The sequence below is a fragment of the Macaca mulatta genome, chromosome 17, assembly GCF_049350105.2.
Source record: "Macaca mulatta isolate MMU2019108-1 chromosome 17, T2T-MMU8v2.0, whole genome shotgun sequence".
NCBI lineage: Eukaryota > Metazoa > Chordata > Mammalia > Primates > Cercopithecidae > Macaca > Macaca mulatta.
In genome coordinates this window covers 11076736-11095702 of record NC_133422.1, presented here as the reverse complement: position 1 = coordinate 11095702, position 18967 = coordinate 11076736, and the positions used below count along the sequence as shown (strand labels likewise).

Sequence of the window (18967 nt, the reverse complement as noted above, 5' to 3'; positions counted from 1 at the left end):
TAGCATTTTGTTCATCCTCAGTAGCGAACTGAGATGAAATAATATCAAAGAGCAAGCTCTATGCAAAAATCTGAGGAAGAGCCGTCAAAGGACTTAATGCAAAATCCCTGAGGTGGGAAAAAGTTTGATACAGTCAATGAAAAAAGAAATCCCGTGTGGCTGGAGCTACTGGATGTGGGAGTAAGGTACAAAAGAGACAGGCAAAAGACTGACCAGGGTGAGTTTTATGTGCCAGAGGAAAGGAGCACAGACTTTATTGAAGTGTAATGAAAGACTTCCACTTCTGACCACAATAGAATAATCTGGATCACATCTACTCTAACAGGTATAAAAGCTGGAGAAATTACATAAAGCAAATGATTGAAGCCATTAGAAAACAACAAAGGCAGATAGGACATAAAGGACTAAGATCCCAGAATTAGAAAGGCCATCCATGGGAGCCCCATATTGGCCTTCTCCTTTCCTCAAGGAATTTGCTGATTCCTGGAGCTGCAAATAGCACACAGCTAAAAGCAGAAGCTGGGAGCTTTTGCAGCCTCGCTGGACTGAAAGGTAGAGTCTGGAGCTGGAGACCTTGAAAGAGAAGAGATGTAAGGGGGTCTCAAGATGCTGCATGCAAGTTTCCGTCAATGACCTAAGCTGCACAAAAACCAAGGAAAAAAAATGAACCAAGCGGAAAGCAGCAGTGGAGAGGCTAAAAGCTGAGCAAAGCCTTTAGCAGTACTGTAGTGCTGGGAAACCAAGGCTAGAGTTCAGATTGCCAGGACAAAAGGGCTCTGGAGTATGGGCAGTCTGTAAATAGACCTACCCAAACAACATCTACAACCCAGAAGATTAAATCCTTCTATAGGAATTCCTATCATCCATAGCCTTCTTAATTTTTCACATAAAACATCTGAGATTTAGTTAAAACTTACCCGGCAGAGCAAGAAACAAGACCAAACCAGAAACAAGAAAAGTGAAAAACAGAAAGAGATGCACAGATAAAGCAGATGTTGCAGTTATCAAATAAGACTTTTAAAAAGATATGGTTAATGTGTCCTTTAAGGATAAAAAGATTTTTAAAATTGCACCAAAGAACTAGAATTTATAAACAAGAGCCAAATGAAAAATCTAAAACTTAACGCAAGAACTGAAGTTAGTAACTCAAAAAAACATTACACACAATAGCTGAGAAGATTAACAGTCTGGAAACCAAGTCCAGTAAAAAATATCCAGACTGATACAAGAAAAAAAAAAAAAGGGAAGAAAAGAGCTATGGCAACATGGGACACAAGGAAAATGGCTAAAATGTATGACATTAGAAACTAAGGAGAGACAGAATGGGACTGAAGGAATATTTAAAGAATACAGGCTTAGAATTTTCCAAAACCAACTAAAATTATCAAGTTGTACACTCAAGAAGCTCTGTAAACTCCAGTGAGAACAAATACAAAGAAAATCACACATAGGCACATAACGGTAACACTGTTGAAAACTAAAGATAGAGAATATCCTAAAAGCAGCTGGCGGCAGGGGAAGTCATGGAGGGGAGAGGGCATACATGTTTTTTTTTTTTTTTAAACAGAAACAAGATATACAGCTGAGTTTTCAACAGAAATGATAAGAGGGGAAAGACAATGGTAGAGCATTTGTACAGTAACAGAAGAAAATTGCTCCCAACCCAGAATGCTATACCCAGCAAAAATATCTTAGGTGGAATGGGAAACTACTGAAACAGGAGGCTCTAATAATGGTCAAGGCAAGAGATGACGATAGCCTGAAACAGCGTAGTAGTATTAAATATGGAGAGAAGATGGACAGGAGATATATTTTGGAAGTAGAACCAGCTGGTCATGCCAACATGAAGTTGAAGAAAAAAAGAAGAACCAATCTCAAGTCTTAGGCTTTTAATATGAGCAACTGGATAGACAGTGACAGCGATGCATTTCTGGACGAGGAAGACTGAAGATGGAAGAGGTTTAGAAAGGCATTGAGAGTTCAGCTTTGAACATGTCAAGTTTTTGGTTCCTATTAGATAAGCAGAGGTATGAAGCAGGCAGCTTGACATAAGAGAGTACATGGCTGACTCCCTCAATTCCTTTACTCTGTTCCAATGTGACCTGATGAGTGAGGTATTCCTTGAGCACCCTATATAGACAGGTAAGCCCATTCCCAATACATCCCTTACTCCCTTATTCTGCTTTATTCTTCTCCATGGCACTTGTTACCATCCGACATATTATATATTTGCATTTTTCTCTATTGCTTATCTGCCCTGAAACAAGAACACACCTCCTTGTGGGCAGGGATGCTGTCCATTTTGTTCACTGCTTTATCTCCAGTTCACCTAACATGTAACAGATGTGCAGTAACTTTTTGTCAAATGAACATAGCAAGTCCAGGAGAGATTTAAAAAGCAACTCTCCTCTATTGAAGAAACTAGAGCATAAATATGGATCAAGTACCCTAAGTTCTAAAAGTTGTGTATATTTTCTCTCTTACCCAACCAAGACCACCTCACTCTCTATTAATTTATCAGTATGTAAAATCAAGAAGACACCATGCATGAGTACTCTTAGGTATTTCTTAAGAGCCTTATTCTGCTTGTGGTTGTATTGCAAATAACTCCCAGAGTCCTACTTTTCCTCAGTTTTATCAACAGATCATAACTGCACATATGTGACAGCTGTTAATTTTTAAATCTAACATTAAAACTGCATTTAGATTCACAGATCCATATGACGACTTTCTTCTTGATACTTTGCCTATGGGTATATTAAATCATTACTGGGTAAGAAGAATACCCTGTAACAACCAAGACAAACCACCTCAGCTTGAGATTAAAAATTCAGCACCTTTAAAAAAAATCTATAATATAGCTCTTTATCAAGTGACTAAACCTTAACCAATATGAAAATCACTGTATTTTACATACCATGCCAATAAGCTTGTATAAAGAAAATAAACATCTCAGTGTATTTTGAAAACTGTCTTACAAATCTTTCACTATTAAAACCTTTCACAATTAAAACCTTTGGTTCCAAACATCTTATGGAAAACATGTTGCTGTTTTATCTCCTAATTGCAGTGTTCAGCTATTATATAATATATGATTTTCAGTATTTTTGTGTGGGTTATACTGTAAACTACCTTTAAAAAATTATTATAGAATCTATATATAGAACCACTCCCCTAATCTTAATGACTTCCTTAAAGATTTCATTAGAAGGACAATTATAATCAAGAAAAACCTTAAAAGAATAACTCAGTGTTCCACGAGTATCTTAGAATTACTGGTTTTTTTCTTTTTTCAAATTATGCTTTAAGTTCTGGGGTACATGTACAGAACGTACAGTTTTGTTACATAGGTATACGTGTGCCATGGTGGTTTGCTGCACCCATCAACCCGTCATCTACACTAGGTATTTCTCCAAATGCTATCCCTCCCCAAGCCACCCACCGCCCATAAGGCCCAGTGTGTGATGTTCCCCTCCCTGTATCCATGTGTTCTCATTGATTAACTCTCACTGATACGTGAGAACATGCAGTGTTTGGTTTTCTGTTCTTGTGTTAGTTTGCTGAGAATGATGTTCCAGCTTCATCCATGGCACTGCAAAGGACATGAACTCATCCTTTTTGATGGCTGCATAGTATTCCATGGTGTGTATGTGCCACATTTTCTTTATCCAGTCTATCATTGATGAGCATTTGGGTTGGTTCCAAGTCTTTGCTATTGTGAACAGTGTTAGAATAAACATATGTGTGCACGTATCTTTATAGAAGAATGATTTATAATCCTTTGGGTATATACAATCATGGGATTGCTGGGTCAAATGGTATTTCTGGTTCTAGGTCCTCGAGGAATTGCCACACTGTCTTCCACAATGGTTGAACTAATTTACACTCCCATCAACAGTGTAAAAGCATTCCTACTTCTCCACATCCTCTCCAGCACCTGTTGTTTCCTGACTTTTTAATGATCGCCATTCTAACTGGCATGACATGGTATCTCACTGTAATTTTGATTTGCATTTCTCTAATAACCAGTGATGATGAGCTTTTTTTCATGTTTGTTGGCTGCATAAATGTCTTCTTTCGAGAAGTGTCTGTTCATATTAGTTTGCCCACTTTCTGATGGCGTTTTTCTTGAAAATTTGTTTAAATTCTTTGTAGATTCTGGATATTAGCCCTTTGTCAGGTGGATAGATTACAAACATTTTCTCCCATTCTGTAGGTTGCCTGTTCATTCTGATGATAGTTTCCTTTGCTGTGCAGAAGCTCTTTAATCAGATGCCATTTGTCAATTTTGGCTTTTGTTGCCATTGTTTTTGGTATTTTAGTCATGAAGTCTTTGCCCATGCCTGTGGCCTGAATGGTATTGCCTAGGTTTTCTTCTAGAGTTTTTATGGTTTTAGGTCTCATGTTTAAGTCTTTAATCCATCTTAATTTTTTTATAAGGTGTAAGAAAGGGATCTAGTTTCAGCTATCTGCATATGCCTAGCCAGTTTTTAAAACACCATGATTTATTAAATAGGGAATCCTTTCCCTATTGTTTTTGTCAGGTTTGCCAAAGATCGGATGGTTGTAAATGTGTGGTGTTATTTCTGAGGCCTCTGTTCCATTCCATTAGCCTATATATCTGTTTTGGTACCAGTACCATGCTGTTTTGTTACTGTAGCCTTGTAGTATAGTTTGAAATCAGGTAGCGTGATGCCTCCAGCTTTGTTCTTTTTGCCCAGGATTGTCTTGGCTATGTGGGCTCTTTTTTTGTTCCATATGAAATTTAAAGTAGTTTTTTCCAATTCTGTAAAGGAAGTCAATGGTAGCTTGATGAGGATAGCATGGAATCTATAAATTACTTTGGTCAGTATGGCCATATTTACAATACTGATTCTTCCTATCCATGAACATGGAATGTTTTTCCATTTGTTTGTGTCCTCTCTTATTTCCTTAAGCAGTGGTTTGTAGCCCTCCTTGAAGAGGCCCTTCACATCCCTTGTAAGTTGTATTTCTGTGTATTTTATTCTCTTTGTAGCAATTGTGAATGGGAGTTCATTCATGATTTGGCTCTCTGTTACTGGTGTATAGGAATGCTTGTGATTTTTGCACATTGATTTTGTATCCTGAGACTTTGCTGAAGTTGCTTATCAGCTTAAGGAGATTTTGAGATGACGGGGTTTTCTTTTTGAGATGGCGTTTTTGCACTGTCACCAGCGCGGGAGTGCAGTGGCGCGATCTCAGCTCACTGCAACCTCCCTCCCGGCTTCAAGTGATTCTCCTGCCTCAGCCTCCCAAGTAGCTGGGATTACAGGCACCCACCACCACGCCCAGCTATTTTTTGTATTTTTAGTAGAGATGGGGTTTCACTATGTTGGTTAGGCTGGTCTCAAACTCCTGACCTTGTGATCCGCCCGCCTCGGCCTCCCAAAGTGCTGGGATTACAGGTGTGAGCCCCCGTGCCTGGCCACGATGGGGTTTTCTAAATATACAATCATGTCATCTGCAAACAGATACAATTTGACTTCCTCTTTTCCTAATTGACTACCCTTTCTTTCTTTCTCTTGCCTGATCACCCTTCACCAGAACTTCCAATTGCATGTTGAATAAGAGTGGTGAGGAAGGGCATCCTTGTCTTGGGCAGTTTTCAAAGGGAATGCTTCCAGTTTTTGCCTATGGCTGTGGGTTTGTCATAAATAGCTCTTATTATTTTGAGATATGTTCCATCAATGCCTAGTTTATTGAGAGTTTTTAGCAGGAAGGGCTGTTGAATTTTGTCAAAGGTCTTCTCTGCATCTATTGAGATAATCATGTGGTTCTGTGTATGTGATGGATTACATTTATTGATTTGCATTTGTTGAACCAGCCTTGCATCCCAGGGATGAAGCCGACTTGATCGTGGTAGATAAGCTTTTTGATGTACTGCTGAATTCGGTTTGCCAGCATTGAAGATCTTCCCATTGATGTTCATCACGGATATTGGCCTGAAATTTTCTTTTTTTGTTGTTGTATCTCTACCAGTTTTGGTATCGGGATGATGCTGGCCTCATAAAATGAGTTAGGGAGGATTCCCTCGTTTTCTATTGTTTGGAATAGTTTCAGAAGGAATGGTACCAGCTCCTCTTTGTAACTCTGGTATAATCTGGCTGTGAATCTGTCTGGTCCAGGACTTTTTTTGTTTGGTAGGCTATTAATTACTGCTTCAATTACAGAACTTGTTATTGGTCTATTCAGGGATTCGACTTCTTCTTGTATTGTTGTGGGAGGCTGTATATGTCCAGAAATTTATTTATTTTTAGATTTTCTAGTTTATTTGCATAGAGTTGTTTATAGTATTCTCTGATAGTAGTTTGTGTTTCTATGGGATTGGTGGTGATATCCCCTTTATCATTTTTTATTGCATCTATTTGACTCTTCTCTCTTTTCTTATTAGTCTGGCTAGTAGTCTATCTATTTTGTTAATCTTTTCAAAAAACTAGCTCCTGGATTCATTGATTTTTTTTGAAGTTTTTTTTTTATGTCTCTATCTCCTTCAGTTCTGCTCTGATCTTAGTTACTTCTTGTCTTCTGTTAGCTTTTGAATTTGTTTGCTCTTGCTTCTCTAGTTCTTTTCATTGTGATGTTAGAATGTCGATTTTAGATCTTTCCTGCTTTCTCTTGTGGGCATTTAGTGCTATAGATTTCCCTCTACACACTTCTTTAAATGTGTCTCAGAGACTCTGATACATTGTGTGTTTGTTCTCATTGGTTTCAAAGAACATCTTTATTTCTGTTTTCATTTCGTTATTTACCCAGTAGTCATTCAGGAGCAGGTTGCTCAGTTTCCATGTAGTTGTGTGGTTTTGAGTTTCTTAGTCCTGAGTTCTAATTTGATTGCACTGTGATCTGAGAGACTGTTCATTATGATTTCCATTCTTTTCCATTTGCTGAGGAGTGTTTTACTTCCAATTATGTGGTCGATTTTAGAATAAGTGTGATGTGGTGCTGAAAAGAATGTATATTCTGTTGATTTGGGGTGGAGAGTTCTGTAGATGTCTATTAGGTCTGCTTGGTCCAGAGCTGAGTTCAGGTCCTGGATATCCTTGTCAATTTTCTGTCTTGTTGATCTGTCTAATATTGACAGTGGGGTGTTAAAGTCTCCCAGTATTATTGTGTGGGAGTCTAAGTCTCTGTGTAGGTCTCTAGGAACTTTCTTTATGAATCTGGGTGCTCCTGTATTGGATGCATATATTTAGGACAGTTAGCTCTTCTTGTTGCGTTGATCCCTTTACCATTATGTAATGCCCTTGTCTCTTTTGATCTTTGTTGGTTTAAAGTCTGTTTTATCAGAGACTAGGATTGCAACCCCTGCTGTTGTTTTGGTCTTCCATTTTCTTGGTAAATCTTCCTCCATCCCTTTATTTTGAGCCTATGTGTGTCTTTGCACATGAGATGGGTATTCCAAATACAGCACACCAATGGGTCTTGACTCTTTATCCAATTTGCCAGTCTGTGTCTTTTAATTGGGACATTTAGCCCATTTACATTTAAGGTTTATATCGTTATCTGTAAATCTGATCCTGCCATTTTGATGCTAGCCGGTTATTTTGCCCCTTAGTTGATGCAGTTTCTTCACAGCGTCGATGGTCTTGACAATTTGGTATGTTTTTGCAGTGGCTGGTACCAGTTGTTCCTTTCCATGCTTATTGCTTCCTTTAGGAGCTCTTGTAAGGCAGGCCTGGTGCTGACAAAATCTCTCAGCATTTCTTTTGTCAGTAAAGGATTTGTATTTCTTTGCTTATGAACCTTAGTTTGGCTGGATATGAAAATTCTGTGTTGAAAATTCTTTTCTTTAAGAATGTTGAATATTGGCCCCCACTCTCTTCTGGCTTGTAGGGTTTCTGCCGAGAAATCCGCTGTTAGTCTGATGGGCTTCCCTTTGTGGGTAACCCGACTTTCCCTCTGGCTGCCCTTAACATTTTTTCCTTCATTTTAACTTTGGTGAATCTGATGATTATGTGTCTTGGGGTCGTTCTTCTTGAGGAGTATCTTTGTGGTGTTCTCTGTATTTCTGAATTTGAATGTTGGCCTGCCTTGCTAGATTGGGGAATTGCCCCAGATAATATCCTGAAGAGTGTTTTCCAACTTGGTTCCATTCTCACCATCACTTTCAGGTACAACAATCAAACATAGATTTGGTCTTTTCACATAGTCTCATATTTCTTGGAGGCTTCGTTCATTTCTTTTCAGTCTTTTTTCTCTAATCTTGTCTTCTTGCTTTATTTCATTGAGTTGATCTTCAATCTCTGATATCCTTTCTTCCACTTGATCGATTCGGCTATTGGTACTTGTGTATGCTTCACGAAGTCCTTGTGCTGTGTATTTCAGCTCCATCAGGTCATTTATGTTCTTCTCTAAACTGGTTATTCTAGTTAGCAATTCATCTAACCTTTTTTCAAGGCTCTTAGCTTCCTTGCATTGGGTTAGAACATGCTCCTTTAGCTTGGAGGAGTTTATTACCCACCTTCAGAAGCCCACTTCTGTCAATTTGTCAAACTCATTCTCCATCCAGTTTTGTTCCCTTGAGGAGTTGTGATCCTTTGAAGGAGAAGAGGTCTTCTAGTTTTTGGGATTTTCAGCCATTTTGCACTGGTTTCTCCCCATCTTCATGGATTTATCTACCTTTGGTCTTTGACCTTCAGAGGGGGTCTCTGAGTGGACGTCCTTTTTGTCGATACTGATACTATTCCTTTCTGTTTATTAGTTTTCCTTCTAACAGTCTGGTCCCCCTGTTGCAGATCTGCTGGAGTTTGCTGGAAATCCGCTCCAGACCCTGTTTGCCTGGATATCACCGGTGGAGGCTGCAGAACCACAAACATTGCTGCCTGTTCCTTCCTGTGGAAGCTTCATCCCAGAGGGGCACCTGCCAGATGCCAGCCAGAGCTCTCCTGTATGAGTTGTCTGTCGGCCCCTACTGGGAGGTGTCTCCCAGTCAGGCTACAGGGGGTCAGGGACCCACTTGAGGAGGGAGGCTGTCCCTTATCGGAGCTCAAACACTGTGCTGGGAGATCCGCTGCTCTCTTCAGAGCTGCCAGGTAGGGACACTTAAGTCTGCTGAAGCTGCACCCACAACCGCTCCGTCCCCCAGGTTCTCTGTCCCAGGGAGGTGGAGGTTTTATCTCTAAGCCCCTGACTGGGGCTGCTGCCTTTTTTTCAGAGATGCCCTGCCCAGAGAGGAGGGAATCTAGAGAGGCAGTCTGGCTGCAGAGGCCGTGCTGGGCTGCAGAGGCCGTGCTGGGCTGCTGTGGGCTCTACCCAATTTGAACTTCCTGGTGGCTTTGTTTATACTATGAGGGTAAAACTGCCTGAGTACTCAAGCCTCAGCAATGGTGGCTGTCCCTCTGAATTACTTTTTACAAGTGTTTTATCTCTATTATCTCTATTAAATATTTATCTCTATTATCTCTATTAAAAATAAATTTAGGCCAGGTGTGATGGCTCCATGCCTGTAATTCCAGCACTTTGGGAGGCCGAGGCAGGCAGATCACTTGACACCAGGAGTTTAAGACCAGACTGGCCAACAGGGCAAAACCCCGTCTTTACTAAAAATACAAAAATTACTCATGTGTGCTGGTGCATGACTGTAATCCCAGCTACTTGGGAGGCTGAGGCACAAAAAGTGATTGAACCTGGGAGGTGGAGGTTGCAGTGGGCCGAGATTGCACCACTGCACTCCGGCCTGGGTGATAATATGAGACTCTGTCTCAAAAAATAAAATAAAATAAAATAAATTTAAAGTCAACACACCTCATCAAATACACATATATTAATAGCATACTGTGGTTACAAAGGAGACTTCAAACAACATACAAAATTTAGAGAAATCACCGAGGAAGGCAATTTAACAAAGATTACTTTAATAAAAGTTAAAATTTTACATTTAAAATATTTTATGACAGTATACATTTGCATTAGTGATAATGACTGAAAGATGAAGGAAATAAATCAGAATCAAACAAAATACCTTATACCCTCACACATTATATAATTATTTTAAGGTACTCAAAGCTTATCTGTGTAAATATCAAAGCCAGGTTTGCTTTATACTTTTTTCCTTTCAACTGGTAGGGGGAAAAGAATCACACTAGTTTGAGCTAACTTCAACATTATATAATCTTTATAATTTCTTACTGCTAGTTTCAAAAGAAATAAAGCATTCTGGATTTTTTTTTTTTTTCACATGGCAGAGTTCTGAAAAGAGGGAGAAAACAACTCCTTTTACTTCTGTTCTGTACTTGTTTTTCACGAACTTGCTTTGAACTTTTAAATTTATCATCCCAATTTTCATTAAAAAGCAAAGTGAGTCACCATCTCCTGTACAGAATTAGAGCTATGGATAATGGAAAAATAATCTCCAGGTGAAATGAACACTAGAAGGAGGTGAAAACTCCTACATCCTAAAAAAGATTTGGGAGTTTTTCCCAAGCCAAAAGGAAACATAAAAGCCTAACAAATGGTTTACATAAAACATGGCAGAAAGTACATAGGTGCTGGTTAGTATCATCTGAAAAGACTGGATGAGACAGGTTCATAATTCTTCCCTTTGAAGGAATTATTTTTTTAACCCAACGACCTTCTCATCCAATTATATCTAAAGCTTCCCAGAAATCAAAAGCATGAAGAAAAATCGTAATGGATCTTTCCAGCATTTAAAGATCATCAAAAGCAGTGGTTTCTATTATAGTAAAGACTTTCCAGCACTGGAGAAATTAATCTAATGATCACTGTTGCCCAGTGTTTGACATCTACATCAACAAACCGAGCAGCGTCCAGAAGCTCGCCTTTTATTCCCCATGAGCTCATTACATCTGATTCATTTCAGGAGTGAGCATCCAAAGGTGGGTGGGACAGGTTTCCACTGGGACCAGCCCATCTCTGCTTATCCCAAGTTTAAAGAATTCCAAAAAGTGATCAGGTGGTAACCTGGGCTTCTTTTCTCTGAAGGAGAACTGAATGAGCTCAATTTACTCTTGACACATTTCCAAGGCAGCTCTCTAAACCTAACGAGCCTTAGAACGTAGCCCAACAGCAAAACTGATTATTACAGGGTTATAAAGTCATTCACGAATATTCACTGACCACCTACTAAGTGTTAAACACTGCTCAGGGCTAGGGATTTCCAGGCAAACAAGATCCAGTTGCTCTATCAAATCTGCACAAAATAAAAATAAGATTTGAAAACGTGAAAGTTTTGTGGACTTCACTGTGGTGGACTTCACTGAGTTCCTCCAGTTCAAGATACATCCCTTCCCACCCCCATTCTTTCTCAAATAGTGTCCCCTGCCTGGTAGACTCTCTTTTTCTCTTGCTAACTCCTACTCATCCTACAGAACTCAGACTAAATGTCACTTCCTGTCCTGACCTTCCCAGGTTAGATTCCATGCCCCTGTTATATGCTTCTAACAGCACCCTAGTCTTCCTTATTAGGGATGTTTTGCTTCTAACCATAACTGCTTCTCTAATGGTCTGTTCTCCCCGCTATTCTTTGCCACCCACATGGTCAGAATCACTGTCTGTTTTGTTGTAGCCTCTGCCATCCACAGTGCTCAGTATACAGCTGGCACTCAAAAACAATTTTCTATCTAAAATAATATATGGTCACTGTCTAATAAGGAAAAATAGCCAACTTAAGTTTATTGCTAAGATAAGCAGTTTCTGAACTTCAAGTGATAGTTTTCAACTCTCTGAAATTGCTAACACATGTATTCACAGATTTTTTTCATTTAAAATGGCTCATCATAAGCTCTGTCCCTCTATAAGCTACAAACTTCAAAGAGCATTATTTAACATATCTTCCAGATATTCAACAAAGTTTCGTTCTGTTTAATTTTAAACTAAGTGGTTTTTTATTAGATTCAAAAGCTTCTTAATCAAAATTAAATCTCCTTTGAAACACTGTCCCCCAAAATAAGAACTGGTATTGAAGTTATATTCACCTTAGAGGGGTCATATCTGCTGAGGGTTTCCAAGAGTTTTGGAATCTGTATTCTTGTCTCTTCTTCACAGAAGAAAATCCAAGACGAATTTCTGCTGTATGTTACAGAAAAGCTGATCAAAAGAAACAAGTTTCAGTAATCACTTCTGTAAAATGAGTTAATAATAAGGTTTAAAACTGATCGGTAGGAAATGAATGAAGGGTACACAGAATGGCGTATCTAGTTTTTTTCTCTATATTTTTCTTCAGCTTATAGAAAAGCCAGATGCTAATGGTTTAAAAAACAGCTGGAGTTCTTAAAGCTAATTCTCTCCATAACAACACTAGTTCAGGGGATAAATAATTTTCAAATATCAACTTGAAGCATTTTATCTTTTAAGAAAAAGCATATATAAGGCAGGGTGCAGTGGCTCACGCCTGTAATCCCAGCACTTTGGGAGGCCAAGGCAGACAGATCACAAAGTCAAGAGATCAAGGGCATCCTGGCCAACATGGTAAAACTCGTCTCTACTAAAAATACAAAAATTAACTGGGCATGGTGGCAGACACCTGTAGTCCCAGCTACTTGGGAGGCTGAGGCAAGAGAATCGCTTGAACCCACGAGGCAGAGCTTGCAGTAAGCCGAGATCACGCCACTGTACTCCAGCCTGGCGATGAAGCGAGACTCCGTCTTAAAAAAAAAAAAAAAAAAAAGCTACTCATGATTAAGAACCAATCATCAAGAAATTTGGTTAAGGTAATAATCATAAAAAGTAAAACTCAAATTTATTTCACTTACTGACTGAGGAAAACCACATCCTCTTAATAAAAAGACTAGGGGCATAGAAGTGTTCAGGTAGGAATGTCAGTCATCTACACGTGAGTTAAACAAACGTACTGCGGTAACAATGGAAGTATGGTCCATGCACCTTCTTGTTTAGCCAGCTGATGAAGGAGGAGGACACTGGGGAGCTCCTGAAAAAACAATGATCAAAGAAGGTAAGTATGAATTGATTACTCCAAAAAAAGTAAAAAAAAAAAAAAAAAAAAAAAAAAAGAAGAAGAAGAAAAGAAAAAAGAAAAAAAGAAAAGGCTTAGCTTAAAATGCAGCTATTTCTAGAGACCTGACATGGTACTCTTCAAACCACTTCTTTTTCCTTATTTTCTCCAGAAGCTACTGGAAATGAAGTATTTTGGCTGAATCCATGCAACCTCTGCACTCTGCACCACCCACGCACCCAAATAGGGCTCAAGACCTACAAGGAAAGTCTTCCATGACTTGGAGCCAACCTGAAGTCTGTGAAGGTGACTTGAAGGGAAGAGCCTGGGGGAAAGTCAGGGATAACTCAGAGGCACAGAAGCAGTTTTTTATTTTATATACAACATACGGAACATGTGAAAAGGAAAACCCTTTGGCTAAACTAGAGGATACAATATTTGATCTACCTCATGTGCAAAAATTACTTTTTAAAGTTCTCTAAACACATTATAACACCCTGATAACAAAAAGTTTTGGTCTAGAAATATAATCCTTAATTACTCAGGCAATAGTAAGAATAGCATAATAATGGAATTGACAAATTTATAAGCATAGGAGGAACTAAAATTCAGAAATAAGGCACAACTGTGCTTACATAAATTATGCACACATATACAGAGATTAATATTTTCAAGGCTACGAGTGTTAGCTTTGAAGTAAAACACTATTCGCTATATTTCAAGTTGTTACAAAAGCCAAAAGTCAAAAATTTCATATCTGATATGCTTAAACCTCCTCCCCCAACAAACTTTATTATATCCTGTGTTTTATACTAGCTATAAAACTATATTCCTAGTAACCATTACAGACAAAAGAATTCAAGAAGAAGTACCTAAGTATCTGAAATATTAGTGCACTGATGTGGATTTCACAGCAGTCTTAAAGTTCAGATATGTATTATTTAAGAAGAGACTAGTCTTTAACATAAATCTTTGGAATTAAATTTCAAGTAAATCTCATTTATTTTATATAATATTCCTTTCAACTTCCATGTACAAATATGAAATGCAAAAAACAGTAATCACGGGTCAAATAAGACAAACAATGTGGTATGTTAGAAAGAGTAAACCTTAAGGCTAAATTAGCAGTTACCCAATATAAATAATTCAGGGCTTTCCTACAGTTACTTCTGAATTATGCAGTAATTTTCATTGTATTTTAAAAATTCCAGCAAATATATATATTCATGAAGGATTACATAAGAGCAGAAAATCATGTGTAAAGAAACTAATGATGTTACTATTTGCATAAAACTTTGGAATTATGGGTAAATGCAAATGTGAGCTAGACAAGAAAAAAAGAGCAAATACTTTTTAAAGTTTTACATAAAAGTAGCTAATGAGTTATGTATCAATTAAAATTATGCTGAAAACTTTATAGCAATGGAAATGTCCTTATGTTTAATAGAAAAAAATCAGACATGATTCCAAGAATAAAACAAAATCCTAAATGAACAGAGAGTAGAGGAACCAAAAAGTGAAAATATTTGTGACAAGATGATATAATAATGAGATATATGCTTTAAAAATCCTTCAATTAAAACATAGCTAAGGTTTTTAAAAATTGAAGGAAAATGAATGCACCTCAAAAATTTACTTCCAAAGAAGTATTATACTTCCTAGTTATAGACGATGTATAACGTAACATCAACAGCTATTAACTGAGAAAAGGCTTCCTTTGATACCTAGACAGCAATCTCAGCAGAAAGGCTAAGAGGACACTTTCCTGGGAGAGATTAGAAGACAAGCTTATGAATAACTCTGCCACAACATAAAATGAGGGAGGGAAAGGTTTAGGTAGTGCAAACAAGGAATCACATCCTAGACTGAAATAAACTCTGGATTATCAGTAGATTAAAGTCACTCATAGCTCCATTATATTTGTTTACTAAATCATATACTAGATTTCATATTTGCTTCAGTTTGTGAACACAAGATCAAATTACCTGTCTCTCTGTATCTCCATATAACAATATTTCAAAAGCTAGCATGCCTTGTTACTAACACTCTCCAAAGGTGAGTACTCAAAAATACAAAGTAGGTGCTACCGTGGCACTCAGAAACCTGCTCTTGATTAACTCTTGATTAAGCCAAGGTCATCTTAATTATAAATAAATTTTAATCTACTAATCCCCAAAAATGCCCAAGAGCTTTTATTCTTGTCATATACATACATATACACATATAAATGTATATATGAATGCACACAGAGACCCAAACAGACATAATATTACACTTAGATGTAGTAGCACCTTAAAGGTAATTATCAAAAAGGGTGCAAGAAAATTTTCTATCAAATGATCTTATCTCAGTTCCTACCACTAAGGATTATAATACTTTATGTTCCATCTATCGCCATCACAAGATTTAGACCTCCTTAAAGGTAGTGTCATTAAATGATACCATTTTTAGATTCAAAGCAAGTTTTTATTTTTATTTTTGGAGACAGAGTTTTGCTCTTGTCACCCAGGCGCAATCTCGACTCACTGCAACCTCTGCCTACCAGGTTCAAGTGATTCTCCTGCCTCAGCCTCCTGAGTAGCTGGGATTGCAGGGGTGCACCACCACGCCTGGCTAATTTTTGTGTTATTAATAGAGACAGGGTTTCACCGTATTGGCCAGGCTGGTCTCGAACTCCTGATTTCAGGTGATCCACTGGCCACAGCTTCCCAAAGTGCTGGCATTACAGGCATGAGCCACCGTGCCCTGGCTCAAAGCAGGTTTTTAAATAAGTAACTGGATGAATAACTAAAAAATAGTTTTCAAATTAAAATTCAAGGGGAAAATAAGAAAATGTTCTATCAACATTACCAAGAGTTGTCTGGAATAAAGACATAGTAATGGCATTCATGCATGCAACAACTGTCGTCAATCTAAATGATGCCTAATCATGCTACTATTTCAAACCTAAAAGGTAATTCAAAATTCTCTCGATAATGAGATAATGCCCTAACAGGCAGACATAAAGGAGCTAAAAATACGAATGATCAAATATGGAAAATGACAGAAAAGGGAAGGAAAATGAAAAGGCTGATTGCAATAATTTAAACTTTAATGTCAACTGTATGTATCTCTTTGAATCAAAGTCTGCCTTTATCAGCATCCACTGGTATCATAATCACTTTGAAGACAGAAAGCCTAGAGAACTTTCAGTCAGTACTTCCTTGGAACATATTTGTTATCAAGTCATGAATTTATATTTAAAACAGCTAATAATTATTGAGAGCAAACAAATTTAAAACCAACATTCTAATTCATTAGTTGGTTCTTATGCATATTCATCATCCTCATTTGGGAAAGGGGTTTGATTCCAATATCACAGCTGAGTATTCTCACAATATTTTTTAGAATGGAGAAGGGCCATTACTCTTGATATGGAGGGGAAATCATTAAAGATTCATATCTAGAATTGTTAATAGTATGAATGAAAAAGCTAACATTTGAACATGGATTAAAATAGATGAATATATAAAATAGCATAAATAACCTTAATTATTCAGCAGATTTGGTTTTGAACCATTTTAGTTTTTCTGCATGTCTGGAAATAATTCAACAATTAAACTACAAGCTGCTGGTCTTCCCCTTGTCAACAGACTATCTGCCAGTATTTGTCGTTTGTCCTTAACTTCTCCTCTAAACCTAGAAGTACATGGGTTTATGGTCTCATTCAGTTTTATTATTCAGACTACATGCTAAATTAGAAAGTAACATCAGCACATTGGTTCAGTATTAGGCAAAGCTTCTAAAACACTGAACTTTTAAGACTGATTCCATTTCAACTGCATGTCTAAATTCCAACTATTACATCATTCTAAGGCATTGAACTGAGCTTTTAGAATAACAAATAAATCATGGTAAAAATTAACATCTGTTTATTGTTACAGTTTCTTCTGTAAGAGGTAGGTATGTCTTATGAGGATAATAGAGATCTGTAACATGCTATTTGCAACATGTATCAGACAGATTTACTAGCCTTTAGAGATCCAGTATTCATTTATGGCCCCCAGCAGATTATATGTGATGTTATAACAACATACCTTCTAGGAATCTGAGACTGTATTACAAAAAAACAAAAGATTTCTCTGGACACCTGTCTGAATCATTAAATGTCCTTTCCTAACAAGAAAAAATATTACCTCATTATTTAGAAATTTTTATTTTTATGAACAATTTACTTTGAAATGCATTACTAAGTTTATTTTATAGCTCATACAAATCTATTTTAACTAATAATTCATTTGCTCACAAAAGGCTGTAAAGCTCAGTATTTAAGGATCTGATTTTTGGAGCCAAATTCCTTCCTCTGAACCCTGGCTCTATTCTGAGCCAAGCAACTTGAGTGAGTTTCTTATCCTAGTTGTGGCTCTGCCACCTCGTTCTGTCATGTATTGAGATGATAATGGCAAAGGGGAGCAAGTGAGTTAATACATGCCAGGCACTTGGCATGTGGTAAGCATGTGATGACTATTTTTTTTTTTTTTTTTTTTTTTTGAGACGGAGTCTTGCTGTGTCGCCCGGGCTGGAGTGCAGTGGCCGGATCTCAGCTCACTGCAAGCTCCGCCTCCTGGGTTTACGCCATTCTCCTGCCTCAGCCTCCCGAGTAGCTGGGACTACAGGCGCCCGCCACCTCGCCTGGCTAGTTTTTTGTATTTTTAGTAGAGACGGGGTTTCACCGTGTTAGCCAGGATGGTCTCGATCTCCTGACCTCGTGATCCACCCGTCTCGGCCTCCCAAAGTGCTGGGATTACAGGCTTGAGCCACCGCGCCCGGCCGCATGTGATGACTATTAACAATATCATCAATTTTGCAATATTTTTTGAGCAACTACTATGTACCAGGTACTGTTCTAGGAATACAGTAAACAGCTGTGATAAGACACGCAGAGTCCCTGCCCTCTTGGATCTCACGTTCTCGTGAGGGAGACAGGCAACAAGCAAACAAATCTACAATATAATGTCAGGGATAGAAGCCATAATGACAGAGCCATATGAAGGGACAGACTGAACAGGACCCTGTTTACCAATCGACACCGGTCTGCCGCACGAGGGATCGTGGCCCCACCTGCGTGTCAGGAGGAAGGCAGAGAGAGTAAGCTTTGGATCCCCTCAGAACTGAGGTATAGGACTTACTCCACTATTTTATTAATCTCTCTAAGCCTCAGTGTCCCCTCTGCAAAATGGCAAGAATAACAGCAACTAATTCATAGAGTTCAATGAGCTGATGCTTGAAAACAGCATAGCATACTGTACCAATATGAGCACTAAGTAAAATGATGATGGGCACTCAATAAAAGCTACAATAACTACTGTAGTTTCCAATTCTCTCCACTCCAAACCCTGGGCCCATAAACTAGATGTCTCACTAATCCCTCAAACTCCACCTTTCCAAAAATGAACTCATCATCTTAGCTGAGGGTAGCTCATCCTCTTTCCTTCATCCATTCCCTAATATCCAGTGACACCCACGATGTATTGCCTCCTTCAGTGACAGCCCTCAAGCTGCCCAAGACAGGAGTCTACCAAACTCACATTACATTTCTTCAAGGCTTAGTGCAAATGCCATAAAAAAGCCTTTACTGGCATTTCCAGATGGGGTCACAGCTTTCCTTGCCTATGTTCTCAGGGGGCCATGCTTGTACTGATTCATACAGCAATTCAATCAGTGGAATGACCAGCTCCCCTCACTAGAATGAGCCTCCTGGAGGGCAGGTACCATTTCCAGCAATAGGCACTGGGCATGGCACAGTCTACAGTGACCTACACCCTGGAGAGGCCGTCCCTGCTGGGCATCACACACCACTGGCATCATGCTCATGGAGCCCCCACCTCCTCTGCACACTTTCACGTGCTGGCTTTGCATTGGCCTCCACCGTCACCACTAGACACCCAGAGGAGGGAGGTCTACAGCTACCTTCTTTTTGGGGTCTCCAGCTCCATACTCATCCAACATGCCATGCTGGAAGGGAGGCCCACCCTCCCCTGAGCTTGGGAAGCCCGA

General features: G+C 38.6%; 1 protein-coding gene and 1 long non-coding RNA gene across 5 annotated transcripts in view; both read right to left on the bottom strand.

Moving 5' to 3' along the window:
• Window positions 1-18967, bottom strand: part of B3GLCT (beta 3-glucosyltransferase) — a 119965-nt gene that overhangs the window by 59674 nt on the left and 41324 nt on the right. For all 4 annotated transcript variants that reach the window (XM_028837566.2, XM_077974165.1, XM_015120830.3 and 1 more), the window contains exons 5-6: window positions 12831-12907; window positions 11955-12066 (exon numbers count right to left, since the gene is read on the bottom strand). In XM_028837566.2, the coding sequence (XP_028693399.2) occupies window positions 11955-12066; window positions 12831-12907 (189 nt within the window). The remainder of the gene's footprint in view (window positions 1-11954; window positions 12067-12830; window positions 12908-18967) is intronic.
• Window positions 5970-7142, bottom strand: LOC144336247 (uncharacterized). Its single transcript, XR_013407867.1, has 2 exons — window positions 6965-7142; window positions 5970-6905 (listed from the first exon to the last, which is right to left on the bottom strand). It is a non-coding gene; the product is annotated as an uncharacterized LOC144336247 (long non-coding RNA).